General features: G+C 40.0%; 1 protein-coding gene across 1 annotated transcript in view; it reads right to left on the reverse strand.

Annotated features, from left to right (window-relative positions):
• Positions 1–16,442, reverse strand: part of ADAMTS18 (ADAM metallopeptidase with thrombospondin type 1 motif 18) — a 425,082-nt gene that overhangs the window by 26,187 nt on the left and 382,453 nt on the right. The window contains exon 22 of the mRNA XM_082438969.1: positions 16–157. Coding sequence (XP_082295095.1) covers positions 16–157 — 142 coding nt within the window. The remainder of the gene's footprint in view (positions 1–15; positions 158–16,442) is intronic.

Raw genomic sequence — 16,442 nt, forward strand, 5'->3', positions numbered from 1 at the left:
GAGGAAATCAACTACCTCCACCACAGGAGAAGGAGCAATCTGACTGCACTGTACTCCAGGTGTGGCTGTGTCTTTCTGAGGCTGGCTGAGTTCCATTCACGACCTGGGGAAGTGCATACTTCCAAGATATCCCCGGATTTTTGCCTTGCATCAGAATCTGGACAGTGTAAGATACAAATCAGAGATCAAGAGACAGGTCAGACCCTGGAATTCCAGAAATCTCACTGAACATTTTAGAGATATTTGCATGCCATTTTGACCTCCAAGCTGGTTCACATCATTGTTCCCAAGTATGTTTTATGTTGATTTAAAGTTTGCCCATGACACTTTAAAATGTGTACCTCTAGAGCACCAGACCTGTGATTTAGAAAGACAGTAGGGACACAGGACATTTGCTATAAGCCCACAGCCCTCAGTTCTAGGCATATCCAATGAATAAGGCAAGAAAATAGATTTTTACCTTATGTTGAAGGAGAGGTTATACTATGAGGTCTCAACCTTCACTTTAAACTTGAAAGCCTAGCATGATACTAACACATACTGGTGCTCCACGGATGACGGTTGAAATTGAATCAGCGTATATAGATTTTCATGATTTATCCTGGCCCACAACTTATAATCCCTCTCCTGGATGCCAGTAGATGCTAGGCACAAGGGAAGCACTCAGAAAACCTTAGAATACCCCACTTGGCGTCCCTATCATCAACCTTAGAATCCAGGCAGATTCCCAATAGGATTTCCAAAGAGAATCTGCCCAAACAGTAGGTGTCTGTTAACTGTGTCCCAGGATGAGCAGATAAGACTAAAAGAAATATGATCAGAAGCAGTGGTTGGTAATATATATACTGGAATGGATTTGACCTCAAAAGGGCAAGGACTTGGGATAAATCTGATACCGTCAGGTCTGACTACTAGAATAAGAGCAGTCATTTACTGGCACTTCCCAGGTGTCAGACACTCTGCCGGGCTTTTCCTATGCATTATTTCAAGAATCCTCTAACCACTCTATAATGTAGGTGTCTATTATTTCATCGAAAAAAAAAACAAAAACAAAAACTGAGAAGAATGAACTTGTGCAAGATCACACAGGTGACCGGTGAATGAGATTAAAATAGAATCTAGGCCCCCCAACAAAATGTGCCTAAAGACTGTAAGATATCACCTTTTTATTTTTGTTTCTTGGAGTAGAGTTGATTTACAATGTTGTGTTACTTTCAGGTGTAGCAAAGTGATTCTGTTATATGTGTGTGTGTATATATATGTGCGTGTGTGCACATATGTGTGTATGTATATATATTCTTTTTCAAATTCTTTTCCATTATAGGTATTACAAGATATTGAGTAGAGTTCCCTGTGCTATACAGTAGGGCCTTGTTGTTCATCTATTTTATATATAGTACTGTGTATCTGTTCATCCCAAGTTCCTGATTTATCCCTCCCCCCCCACCCCTTTCCCCTTTGGTAACCGTAAGTTTGTTTCCTGTGTCTGGATAGCACCTTGTTTTTGGTGTAGGCAAACACATTATTTGCCTCCCTTCCTGATCCTCTCTTTTCTTAACTACTTCTCTTTGTTTTTTCTTTCAAGCTCAAAGCATGAATACAAACAGCTGGTTTTCTCCCAACCCGTGTCTTGTGAAAAACGTGTGTTACCACCAGAACTGGGCATTCATGGCCAAGAAGCCATGAATGAATTTTAACAGGTTTCCCGTTAAAAATAGGAACTCCCGGCTCTATCTCTGTCTGGTGGGATCCCACCTCAATTAAAGTTGGGTGGGTGGCAGCAGTTCAAGGACCTCCTTACACCAGACCGCTCCTTAGGATACTACAAAATGGTTTCCACTTTGCTATTAGCTTAAATGTCTCCAGAAGTGTTATGGCTTGCTCTGAAGATTCCATGGTGTAGTCATCATTTGTCATCCAACAGAACAAATCCTGGTGGCCCCAGAAACAACCAAATTGTTAATAGATGGGTCTTTGTTTCCCTCACCCCCATCCAAAACAAAAAGCAAACAAAACACAACAGGTAGTACCATTAAAATCAACAAGTGCCGAATTCTCATTAGTCACCAATGAAAACCTTCTCAAAATCAAGGTCTTAGGAGTCTTTGAATTCCGAGGATCTTTCTAGTCTTTGCTTTTCTTATTTTTGCAGCTAAGTGATACAAACTGTTCTTGGAATCATGTGTTCAGTTATGTTATAACATTACATATATTTTGAATAAATAGAATGCTTTCCTTATTTGAGATTTTTTGCAGTGTTTTTGTTAATGTCTTCATGTGATATTATGTAAACAGAGACACTTTAGAGCTTTATTCACAATCAAGCTAGAATTTTGAGAGGAATTTCACATTCAGAAGGTAATACTGATGCTCATGGATATTTCAACTCAATTTCTCCTTGAGTTAAAGTGATATCAAATGTGACACTTTTGGTTGCTATTTTCTTTATGCAGTAGTAATGCAGAGATCTTGTAGGGAAGAAAGTAATGCAGCACAACACGTGTGCAAGCATGGTAGTAAAATACAGGTGAAATGTATCAGAGTTAGCGTGAGCTAAGGCTCAAGATCAGGATGATATTACAATAGAATGGAGTTGCATCACACATGCACATAAGATAGACAAATTCAAGGGCAAGCGTGATAGAGACAGAAATCCACTCACTTAGCTCCACTTCCTAGTACCACCCCACCCCACATTCAGACTAGATCCTGACTTCCACTGCCGCAGGGGAAAGGGATCCCCAGCAGAAATGCAAAGAAAAGAAAAAATAACTTTAGTTCTTGCCTTTTCAATGTCAAGGACTTATGTTCTGGTGATTTAAGAGTGGTTTAGCACATTTTCAATGAGCATTTGAAATATATCCTACTTTTACCTTTTAGACAGATTCTAGAACCTAGGCCATACATGGCATGTGGTTTCACTGTAAAAATTTTAAAATGTTGCTGTGAACAGCAGGATGCATTTAAGAGAGGGAGAGAAAAAAAGGACTGTGAAGGTCAAAGTGTCATCACTATTAAACAAACAAAAACAACCAAGATGTCAAGTTTCCCTAGGCTTCCAGTAAAGCAATCCATAAAATATTATTGATGCTACCACCAAGAAGAGAACGTAGGCACTCTCTCCCATCAAATGTGTTTCTGCGTCTGGACCCACACATTCCTCCTCTCCTTCTGTTACCCAGGATGTCCTGTCCTGGCTCCTCCCAGGATGCTCAGCCCGGGTTGTCCACTATTGCCCTGGATCCCATCTTCCCTCACCTACTTAAGGGCGTCACTGCTAGTGTCGTCCCCTCTCTCTTGAGCCTTATTGAAATGTCCCCGTCTATTGGATCATTCGATAAGCACATGAACATGCTATTATATCCCTCATCTCAAGAGGAAAAAAATGATCTCACCTCTACATACACTTCCAGCTCACATTCACTGTTTCCCTTTATAGCAAAAATCCCTCTAAGAGTTGCCTTGACTTTGGATCTCCGCATATTCCTCATTCTCCCGTGGTCCCTCTTTCTCAGGCACGCCTCTGCACCACATCACTGAAACCTCTCTTTCAAGGGCACCTTGTCACTTCCAACAGTCAACGGCTTTGTCTTACTCAACCAATCACAAGCACTGGACATAGCTGATCACTTCCTCCTGTTTTCGCTATTAGAAACCCATCATTTCAGTTCTTTTCCTCCCTTACTGACCGACCGACCTTCATTCCTAGTTTCTTTTGCTGAATCCTTATTTCCTAATGATTCAATGTCAAATTGACTTCCAACCTCTCGACCTCTTTTTTTTCTATACTCACCCCTCTAGGTGATCTCATCCAGTCCTGTAGTTTAAGTGCAATCTACAGGTTGACCACTCCCAAATTCATAACTCTACACCAGCGCTTTCCAATAGAACTTTCTGCAATGATGACAAGTATTATACTATAAACCTGTGTTGTTCCACGTGGCAGCCGCAAGCCACATGTGGCTCTTGAGCACTAGTATACATTGTGATTGAAGAGTAAGACGTTATGTTTAATTTAATCTAAATCTAAACTTAAAGAACCACATGTGAGTAGTGGCTACCATATGGGACAGCACAGCTGTAAATGAAACCCATCCTCTGACCTCCACATTCACATAGTTAACTGTCTATTGAGCATCTCTACTTGGATGTTTAAAAGGTAAACAAAGTCCAACAATGAACTCGGGATTTTCCTCCCTGTTCTCTGAAAGGCTGTTCTTCCCAGTCTCACAAAATGGCAACCCAATCCTTCTAATTGTTCGGGCTAAAATAGAAAGTTGATCTCCTCTCTTTTACTCACACCCCACACCTAATCGACCAAGAAATGGTGTTATCTTTACTTTCAATATTACTCAAATCTGACCACGTCTCACTTTATCTATTGCTACTGCTGCTTCCTTGGTCTAAGCCGCCATCATCTCTTCGGATTTCCATGATCATGGCTCTCTAGGGATGAGGAGAAGCCATATTCTCTAGCGGAGGAGATGGACACATCCACGCTCAAAAATAATATGGTTACTTAAGAGGTTAAAAACAAAGTGCCATATAACCTGCCAAGGGAAATCAAATGTTACTGTGAACTTGGGGGGAGGGGATCACATGACTACCTAAGGAAACTGTGTGGCTGTTACTTAATTAATGAAGTATTTTGGTGATGATTCCCGCCAAGAAGCCACAAAAGAATTTGTTTTCTTTGAGAATGTCTATTCCCCCCAAAAGGACAAACTTTTATATTGATTTTCCCACCGTCCTTCCCTTAGGTAAAGCAAAAATATGTAAAGATCCTCTGAAAAGTAAAACATCTGAGCTAAAAGTAGTTAATAGCAAGAAGGCAACTAATCCATTTCATACTATCAAGGTAATAAAAGAAGCTTACTTATGCAGCCATGGCAAGAAGAGAAATAACTCCCACGATTTACTGTAAATGTGCACAAAATTATGCAACTTTAAATTACTAACTCATAACATATGTCGTAGCTGGTCATTGCCATATTACTAGTACAGTTCTACAGCCAATGGCCTACAGGACATATTGTTTATATTTTGTTTGTTGGACATATTAATGCACTCATTGAATGCACAAATGAATAAGACTCTCAACTTTTAAAAAAATCAAATGACTCACGGCTTCACTATAATGTGTGTGTATCTGTAAGGTCACAGGAGAGTTCTATGTGTAATCACGTAGGCTGAAGGACAATATTTGTGTAAACCAGCAGAAAGCTGACTTTAGAATTTACTTTAACATCAGCTCATAAAGCCTTCTTAAAGAAAGTAATTATTTAAACAAATAGACACCAAGATCAAATATATAAATGATGAGTATTTGCCAATTACATTATTTGCTTCTCTGTGATAATTTAGGCATTCTCTGCCCTTTTCCTAATCCTGTATGAGGAACAAGGTAACCAAGAATGGAAAACACAGAAGTTGTCTTATCTTTTTGTTTGATGCTTGCAATAGCGAATCCTTTGGAAATAGACTGATCGTCTGGCTGAAAGAATCTCTAAGTCCCTTCTTTACCCCATTCTGAAAAAAGACTGGACTTTGTTAAAAAAAGAAAAAAAAAGTCAATCCCACCCTCAGGAATGGCTACATAATTTGTGGGGCCCAGAGCAAAATGGAAATGCAAGGCCCCTTGTTTAAAAAAATGATTAAGGATTTCAAGCTGGTGACAACAGAACAACAGTAAACCAAACATAAGGCACTTCTGGGTCCAAGGTCCCCTGTGACTTTGCGGGTTCCACGTCCATGAAGCCACCTCTGCCCAACCTTAAGGCTGAGGTTTTCTCACCTGCATCAGTTTTAAGACACAATGAAAAATGTTCCAAATTCTAAATGGTCCTGTGGTCTAACAATGACTTTGCCCACTCCTCTTAGTGGAGATGACACCCACTAACTTGGCAGGCTTGGCTATACCTAAGTACCTCAGTGTGACCATGACCATCACCTTGACCACAGACAGTGCGACCACCCGAAGCTCGGAAGCAGGACCGTGGGACGACGTGTGATAACCGCATAGCTAAGATTCTAACTGCCTCTGAGGATGCCGAGGAATGAACACATCTGAAACAATACGTCATTTGAAAATGCTAATTCCCATCACTCACATCTATTTAGAAATATTTTCAGTGACCCTGTCAAGCGCAGTCAATAACTTTTTTCAGCACTAGTGGAGAACACAAAGGCCCTCCAGGTCACATGGATGCCACAACCCTCCCCCACCCCCCATCAGAGCACAACATCACAATAACGCCCCGTGCTGCCTGTCGGACTGTATAGCCCAGCTGTGAAACGCACAAGTTTGGAAAGACCGCCAGCAATTCAGTCTACTTAACTGGACTTAGTCCAGAGGATTTTCCAGCCAACTGGCACTGGGTCTCTAACTTACAGTTGGCAAGCAACCTCCTTAAATGCTTCCAGGTCCTCAGTAGAACTGTGCAGTGTCTACCTTTAACACACCAACCACCTGACTTCAGACACAGCACTCAGCGGCTCTGACCGCAGGGTGCGGAGCTATAAAATTTACAGCTTCTTAAGTTGGAAAACCACAGACGACGGGGCTGGACTCTACCAACTGCCCTCCGAAGGAAGGGGGATGCAGGTTCCGCTTGGGGCACACAAAGTTAAAACAAAGGACACATTGAGTAGTCTTGGGTAAACAGCTTGCTTTCTGTCGCTCCCACTTTTAATTTGTAATGTGCAAACTATAAATGCCTTCAATCAGCTTCATTTTTGTTTCATTACTTAAGGCCCATTTTTCCTTTTAAGGAAGTTGTCCTAATTCTCCCATGGAAACTAAAGAGTTATGCATAGGTTCTGAAGACCGACTTTTTATTTAGTGCATGCTTGGAAGCTTATTTCTTGTCTTCAGTAATGTACTTGATCGCTTTAAAAAATAACAGCAGCAATACTTAGTGTGTTATGCCAGGCAAAGCACTGTACAAGCATTATCTCATTTAAAGCTGACAACACCACTCGGGACTTCCCTGGTGGCACAGTGGATAAGACTCTGCGCTGCCAAAGCAGGGGACCCGGGTTTGATCCCTGGTCCAGGAACTAGATCCCACATGCATGCCGCAACTAAGGAGCCGGCAAGCCGCAACTAAGGAGCCCTCGAGCCGCAACTAAGGAGCCTGCCTGCCGCAACGAAGACCTAAGGCAACCAAATAAATAAATATTAAAAAAAAAATAAAGCAGATAACAATACTATGAGGTAGGCACAGTGCTGTTAATATCTTAGTACTGTAGATGAATGCACCAATACACAAGGCCACATAGCTAGTAAGTAGCAACACTGGGAACTCAAGTCTCTGATATTGTCCGACTCCCAAACTTGACATCTTAACTCTTGGGACACTGCATCTCCAGCTCTGAAATGTCACATCTAGGATTCTAATTTAAAGTTCTAAAGACTGGATGAACCGTTGAAAAGACGTTGTCACCGGGATCCAAGAGCATGCTATAACATTTACATTGTGCTATCGGGTTCCAACCTGAAAATGTTGTTTCTTGAACACGCTAATATCTGACTTAAGGATACATGATTTTTAATCTCCTCAATCCATTTTCCCCTGCATTTATAGAACTGTTGGATTTCACCATTGTTTTAACGGCTGAAATACAACCTACTTTATAGATTGACCCCTTCCGATAAATGATGAATTTCGCCATACATTACGTGTTGACTAAGTCAGGGAAGGGATAGTTTTGTAGTGTAAATTCCTGTTTTTGTATAATCCTGTGATTTTTTGGACACCTCGTGATGTGAAAAATCAGCCAGTTGTCTTTGTCTTCTTATTTGCTTCAAAGCCTGAAAAACATGACCAGGTATCACCACTGCTATTAGGTGTGAGTGAGTTGGATTTGACAAGACACAGCACCACAAAGACCCCGATCGGGGCCTTGGAAGTACATCTGTGAGGCAGCTTCAAAGGTGTGGGCTGACACATTGAACCCCGACTACAGTTCTAATTCAACTCATCAACATTCCTCAGAGTTTAGTGAAGAGAAATAGTGTTCTCCGACCTGTCACAGAAGTATTTGCCATGAATTAACTGGAGGCCTGCACTTCAAATAGCAAATGGCAATCTCTAGACAAATGATGTGGCATCATGAAAGCACATATGAATCGTCCTCTGGAGTCTGGAGTTTCCTATCATCTGTTCTGAATTTATTCTCCATTACTTCTTTGCCTCTTTTGTGTTTTGTGTCTTCACTCCATCCCTGCTCCTTGGATAATCTCCTTTCCCTTACACTGATTTTATCGTGAGGCACATCTTTACTCATTTCAGCTCCTTCCCCTTGCGGGGGGCGGGGGATGCAGACAGCAGGGTCACAAGGAAGGAGCTGGATGAGAAGGTAAGTCTCTGTCAGCGATGCTTGCACACTGTCAACTCAGTGATCAACGTGCCTGTCCGCCTGGTCCCCCGCCATCCCATCATCTCCTTTTGCCAAAGAGTGGAGGAAGTTGTTTATTATAGTGATTTTCTTTAGATGTCTTTTTCTGCCTTGAAACTGGCCTGTGGTTAACCTATTTGTCACTTACTGTCATTACAAAGGCTGCTGTATTTGTCAGCTGCAGGATTCTCTCTTGGTACACGATTAATTGGGAAAGGGTTTTCAAAGAGTTAAACACCCCCTTTTGCCCCTTAACAGAGACAGAAAAAAAAAAATCCTTAACATAAAGGAGAGCTTTCATTTTTAAGACCTTTTTTTTAAAAAAAAAGGAATGCTGTAAAAACACAGGTGATCATATTTCAGTCCTAGACTAGCAACCTGTGTTATCATGTCGTCCTGACTCACTGTTTATCAGACGGAGATGAAGTTACTTTATAAATGAAACACTCATGATGAATTTCCTCACCTACCCTCCAACTGCATGACAGTTTGATGGAGAATATGACTCATTCACTGTTGTGTGTGAGAGAGAGACAGATAGAGAGAAACAGAGACAGAGAGAAACAGAGACAGAGAAAGAGAATAAAGGAGAGGAAGGAGAAAAGGGAGGGAGGGACACGAGAGGGGGAAGGGGGAGGCGGGGAGGTGGGGAGAAGGGGGGAGAGAGGGAGAGAGAGTGTGAGAGCGTGCATCAGCTAGCAAAAAAGCTGATCTTCAGTCACTTCTAAAGAATGTGTCATCTCTAAGTGGACACCTTCACTAATCATGAAAAAAAAAAGAGAATTTTTGTGTTTTTCATTCTCATTGCCAAGGCTCCCTAAAATTATATCGTAAACGGGCCTTTTGCACTGCACTTATACAGAGGACAAAACCAGTGACCTTATGTTACCTATAGCTCAATCTCAAAACGGAAAAACATTACATTTTCAGCCATACTCAAAACGTCCAGCATATAGACGTCTACTTCAGATTAAATGATTATTTTTCCACGAAGGCATGTGTAAATTTCAACTCTGAACTTCAGTTTTCACATTTCTACCACTTAAAAATTTAATTCCTTGTACAAGACACACACACACACACACACACAATTTAGCTATGTGATGTGCATAAGATTTAGTTTTCCTTGTGTTCCCAAACCCAGTAAAATAAATATGGTAGGTCTATGCATAGTATCCTGAAGACTATTGAAATATAAGCTGACTTTTAAATCTTTCAGATGACTAATGAGTGCACTAGTTCAATGAGAAATTCCTTAGACTCTATGCCAGACTCATGTTGTAGGGGATAAGCTGAAATAAAGAAAGATGTGGAAATTATCTAGTTTATAATAACTGTGTCTGTAGTGATCTCAGAAAGTATATGGTTGCCAAATCAATATTGATTTCTTTCTGTGCTGGGGTGTGCACGTGTGTGTCATTTTCCCCTGGGCAATGCAGAAATATGATACAGGGTCATGAACATTAGCTCCATTTCTCCAAGTCATTTACATGTATATGGATGTCTGTACTTCAAAATAAAAACTTGATTGATGGACTTAAATAATGCCTAAAAATTTAAGACCTCAGACAATCATATAAATCCTTGATTACCCTTAGGAATTTCCTCTTGGCCACTGAGGAAATTAAGGGGCCAGCTCAGTCTAAATTGACATCCACCTGTTGCTAATGTTGGACCATGTAGAATCCGGGTTCCGAGAAGAATGAAGGTTTGTAACAGAGACAGTATTTGAAAATTGGGCAGGCACATGACTTGGTGATAAAAGTGAAAATCTGTTTTCCATTTAAACTGAGCTTCCCTATGAAGACATTCTGTAAAGTTTTGACATTAAAAATAACCAGAAGCAGAAGATACTTTTGTGTCAGGCCATGCACTTATTTCTTGAGGTTAACTGACAGCAGTCAATCTGTCCCAGGACTGCATTACCCCTGCCTTGCACTAGAAAACACCCAGAAATAAGTGAAAAGGTCTGTTAAACCCACCACCCTGGGAGGGCAAGTTGCTGTTCTCCCAGATTAAGGTAAGTCAACTGTGAACTAACTGGTCAGCAAGTTCTTATGTGTAAATTATTCACTTTGGGAAAGGCAAGCCTTTTAGAAAGCAGATCGATTCCTCAAATGCAACTGAGGAGATCAAATTTCAATATTTAAATGCCCTTCACTGTACTTAACTTTCAACTGTACAATTCTAGGACTAGTCCTAAGAGATGATGAAATCCAGTGGTTTTTAAAATGTGTACCGCAGAAGTCTAAGCCTTTCAGAGAACTTCAGATTATGACTGTGGTTTGGGACAGAAGGGCAGAAATGGGGAGGAGAGGCTGGCCTCTGGGCCCTGTCACTCTTGACTTTGGTCAGAGAAAGTCTCCTTTCACTTGATTTATTGTCTCCATGTATGATTTTTCAACTTGGAAAGAAGATTCTACTATTTATTTTTTTTTATTTTTAATATTTATTTATTTATTTGGTTGCACCAGGTCTTAGTTGCAGGAGGTGGGTTCCTTAGTTGCAGGAGGTGGGCTCCTTAGTTGCGGCAGGCAGGCTCCTTAGTTGCGGCTCGTGGGCTCCTTAGTTGTGGCATGTGAACTCTTAGTTGCGGCATGCATGTGGGATCTAGTTCCCTGACCAGGGATCGAACCTGGGCTCCCTACATTGTGAACGCGGAGTCTTATCCACTGTGCCACCAGGGAAGTCCTTCTACTCTTTAAATGAATGAATGAATTTTATCATCGGATGTCATTCATTCAGTAAATTTTTGTTTTTGAGTGACCACGATGTTCCAGATACTATGCCAATTGTAGAATCTACGAAGAGGAGTTAAGTCATCTTTCAGCAATATAGGGTTTCAGGTGCTTAGAAGAGCTTCAAGACAGTGTTACAGGACAGAGCAGAAGATATTAGTTTAGTCTGGGGAAATCATTTACCAAATGAGAAGATTGGGCCTCAGATAGTGTAAGTGACTCATGCAAAGTGACAGAGTAGTATCTGAGTGACCTGTATCACCAACTATTTATAGAGATGTTCCCTGTTCAGACCCACGTTGCTTCCAAAAAGAATGGGATCAACATACCAAAACTCGCTCTTCACATTTCTTAAAGACCTGAGACTATAATGATTTGGTGACAAGATTTATGTCTTAACCATTGGTGTATCTCCAATGTCTATATAGGGTTGGGCACAAATGGGCACTCAACAAAAGTTTAGTTTTCTTTTATCAGACGTCAAGAGGAAATAAGCAGAGGAATACTGCTTTGAAGGTAGCTACCTAAATCAACACATGCCAAAGTAGTTGAAGATAAGACTTAGCTAAGATATTGGGAGGATCTGATTAAAATAAATGAATGAGATATAAAAAGGGACATTCTCCTTACACTGCCATCCTCATGTGTTCTGGCAAACACACCCTTCTGCTGAATTTTACACTATAATACGAGCTCAGTGAACGTGCAGTCATTTTAAGCGGCCAGGAGAGAAAATGCTTTCTTTCACAGACTTATACTTTCTGTGGATAGAACAGCACTTTCCATTTTGGTAGGTTCCCACTTTCATCATCCCACAGGATTGTGAAACACATTCAACATTTCGTATTGGACTGAACATATTTTTGGCTCCAAAAGTATTCATTTTGGTTCAATTCATAGTTGCACGGAAAGGCATATGAACTTTATTTAACTTCCTTTAAAGAAGAAGGCCATGGATTACTTGGATGTTGATATATAGCCTAGTTTTGGAAAATGTAATTTATCGCTTATTGTGATTTTCAGTTTTTAAAGTCACTGTGTTCTCTCGATTTTGGAGAGGCATGAGCATGCGATAAACACCGACCTGAAATTTGATGATGTTCTCCTGAGAGCAATAAAGTACAATTTAAATATTAAAGTCATTAGCCCAAATTCTTTGAAAAGATAAAATAGACATAATACTAGGTTACTGGATTGGATTTTTAAAAATCTCCTAAAATAGTTGCAAGTTTTGAATGAAACCATAACTCCTTTTAAAAATACAAGCAAGGCATGACCAATTAATCATACATGTTTCTCTCTGGAATATTTTCAGACAAGTCACATTCTTAGGACATCAATTGAAGCTTTCATGGAATCTGTAAGTAGAATGTATACATAAAGTAAGACTTTGTAAAAACAATAGCTAAGCAAATGTGACCTTACTGCATTGTGGTAAAACTACAATTTTGTATTTATAGAGATCTTATTATAGTTTTTACCCTATTTATATAGTAGTGAAAATTATTTTATAAAACCGTACATATCCAGTTGAACCTGGGGAAGACTTTATGTTTTTATAATTTTACTAGATCTATCCAATAATTTATCCTTACATTTTGATTGTTTGTGTGTTTGTTTTTTCCCCCCAAGGAGCTGTCTGTATTTGTAAGGACAATCCAGCTGTTTTTGTTTCTTAGTTTGTTTTCTGGCCGGGCCCCACGGCTTGGGGGATCTTAGTTCCCCGACCAGGGATTGAACCCAGGCCCTCGGCAGAGAGAAAGAGGAGTCCTAATCACTGGACTGCCTGGGAATTCCCTGTATTTGCAAGAAAATCGATGACGAACCTGACCGATTTTGCAGAACTCCATCACCAATTGAGGCCACCCTTCCATTTCTCAAAAATAGCTCCTAATCATCAGGAAAATGTTTGGACCTGATGAACAGTCCAAAGATTTAGTTTTAATCAGCACTAAATCATGGAGATGAGTGAGATAAGGAGTTACGCTTCAATTAAGCAAAGCCCAAATAAAAATTCTCAGCTTCAGGCTGGCATAGCGTTCGGTGACAATGTGGCCATTATCTGGTCAATTTGATCAACACAGACAATGACAGGGGACATTCAGGTTCTAATCATGAAAGTCAGAAGGAACTCTGTGATTCTGCTTTGCCCTTTCCATCACTTCTTGTCTCATTCTTTGTTGTGGTTTTCCTGCAGATAACGTATGTTTAACAGCAAACCTTAAATTACACACAGAACTGTGAAAGCCTACCGGAATGGCTTTGTGATTATGAAGAAAATTGGACAGAGAAACAGCAACAACAAAAAATGGCTGCTTGTCATCAAGTAGTAAAATGCATATTTCTCATGAGGAATCATTTGGGCTTAGTTCTGGTTGCCCGGGGCAGAAGCCCTGAGAGACACCCACCTTCCAATTTGGTAATTTTCTAGCCACAGAACTTGGTTTGTGTACATCTGCTTAGAGATGGATCAAAGGCCTCGTGGCAAAACTAATGAAACCACGTTGCTCTAAAACTAATCCCTTGCAAGCTAAATATACCTCTCTAAAGAAAATATACCTTTCCTAAAGAAATGGAAAAGATGTTTGCTGCTCAAATGCTTGATAGAAAAGAAATAAACATATCCGTCTAAAAAATTAGGACTGAATAAAAAGTCTCAAAATCTTTAACCAGAAAGTTCAATTCCTATGCCTTAGGTGTAATTACAGGGTGATTTTAGGGCCTTGATTCATTGTTGAGCTCCAAACTACCCTAACAATAGTCCAATTTGATTTGGGGTTCCTAATCTCATCTTCTGAAATAAAAGAAACAACCCAATCAAAAAATGGGCAGATGATCTAAATAGACATTTCTCCAAAGAAGACATACAGATGGCCGAAAAGATGCTCAACATCACGAATTATGGGAGAAATACAAATCAAAACTACAACGAGGTATCAGCTCGCACTGGTCAGAATGGCCATCATCAAAAAGTCTACAACCAATAAATGCTGGAGAGGGTGTGGAGAACAGGGAACCCTCCTACACTGTTGGTGGGAATGTAAATTGGTGCAGCCACTATGGTGAACGGTATGGAGGTTCCTTAAAAAACTACAAATAGAACTACCATATGATCTAGCAATCCCACTCCTGGGCATTTATCCAGAGAAAACCATGGTTCGAAAAGATACATGGACCCCCAATGTTCATTGCAGCTCTATTTACAACAGCCAAGACATGGAAGCAACCTAAATGCCCATCAATAGAGGAATGGATAAAGAAGATGTGGTACATATATACAATGGAATATTACTCAGCCATAAAAACGAATGAAATCATGCTATTTGCAGCAACATGCATGGACCTAGAGATTACCATACTAAGTGAAGTAAGTCAGACAGAGAAAGACAAATATCATATGATATCACTCATACAGGGAATCTAATTTTTTAAAAATTATACAAATGAACTTATTTATAAAACAATCATGCAGATTTAGAAAACAAACTTATGGTTACCAAAGGGGAAATGTGGCAGGGAGGGATAAATTAGAAGCTTGGCGGTGCTTTGTGTCCACCTTGAGGGGTGGGATGGGGAGGGTGGGAGGGAGACGCAAGAGGAAGGAGATATGGGTATATATATATATGTATAGCTGACTCACTGTTATAAAGCAGAAACTAACACACCATTGTAAAGCAATTATACTCCAATAAAGATGTTAAAAAAAAAAATGTAAACATGCACACACAAAAATTAGGAGCTTGGGATTTACACACACACACTACTATATATAAAGTAGATAACCAACAAAGGCCTACTGTATAGCACAAGGAACTCTACTCAATACTCTGTAATAACCTATATGGGTAAACAATCTGAAAAAGAATAGATACATGTATATGTATAATTGAATCACTTTGCTGTACACCTGAAACTAACACAACATTGTAAATCAACTATACTCCAATATAAAACAAAAAGACCTGAGAGGGTTGGAAGAATATTTCCTAAAGACAGCTGCTCTCAATTGTGAAATCTTTGCGGGACCTTCTATCACACAGACAGAGATGACAGGACCTAGTATCTCAAGTTCACAAGATAATGGGAAATTAACTCACGGTCAAGACCTAGGGCCAGGGTTGCAAACTCAAATATCTACTGGGACCAGAAGCTCCTTTTTCGTAAAAGACGTCAAAATCTATATTTTTATAAGAAATCACCTGATATTAAACCTCTGATCCATTTTTTTAAAATTATGAAGATCTGGGAGCTGGATTTGGCCTGTGGTTGCCAGTTTGCTCAGCATGGTCTGAGGTTTAGGTTTTTTAAAAATATATCTGTCATATGCTCAGAAGGCAGAAGTATGGTAACAGTTAGAAACGTTATGTGCCAAGCACTCTGTAAGCACTGAAGTTATCTTAAATTCTTCTTATGCTAGCACTGACAGTTACCTGGTATTGTTTGCCCATTTTTACAAATGTGGACATTAAGTGACACAGAGGTGAAGATACTTGTCCAAGTTACATAGCTAATTACAAGTCTGTACTCTTAACCATACGATGGGTTCAACATCTGACTTAGAATCCAAAGTTATGTTTAGTCTATATACAATGGAATATTACTCAGCCATTAAAAAGAATGAAATAATGCCATTTGCAGCAACATGGATGGACCTAGAGATTATCATACTAAGTGAAGTAAGTCAGACAGACAAAAACAAATATCATATGATATCACTTATATGGAGAATCTAAAAAAAAAGATGCAAATGAACTTATTTACAAAACAGAAATAGACTCATAGTCTTAGAGAACGAACTTATGGTTGCCAGGGGGAAGGGTGGGGGGAAGAGATAGATTGGTAGTTTGGGATTGACATGTACACACTGTTATATTTAAAATAGATAACCAACAAAGACCTACTGTATAGCACAGGGAACTCTGCTCAATACTCTGTATTAACCTAAATGGGAAAATAATTTGAAAAAGAATAGATACATGTATATGTACAACCGAATCATTTTGCTGTACACCTGAAACTAACACAACATTGTTAATCAAATATACTCTAATATAAAATAAAAATTAAAAAAATAAAAAACGCAGTGGTTAAGAATCCGCCTGCCAATGCATGGGACATGGGTTCGATCCCTGGTCGGGGAAGATCCCACATGTCGTGGAGCAACTAAGCCCGTGCGCCACAACTACTGAGCCTGAGCTCTAGAGCCCACAAGCCACAACTACTGAGCCCACGCACCCTAGAGCCTGCACACCGCAACTACCGAAGCCCGTGTGCTCTAGGGCCTGCATGCCACAACTACTGAGC

Source organism: Balaenoptera physalus (genome assembly GCF_965194825.1).
Source record: "Balaenoptera physalus genome assembly, chromosome: 19".
Lineage (NCBI taxonomy): Eukaryota > Metazoa > Chordata > Mammalia > Artiodactyla > Balaenopteridae > Balaenoptera > Balaenoptera physalus.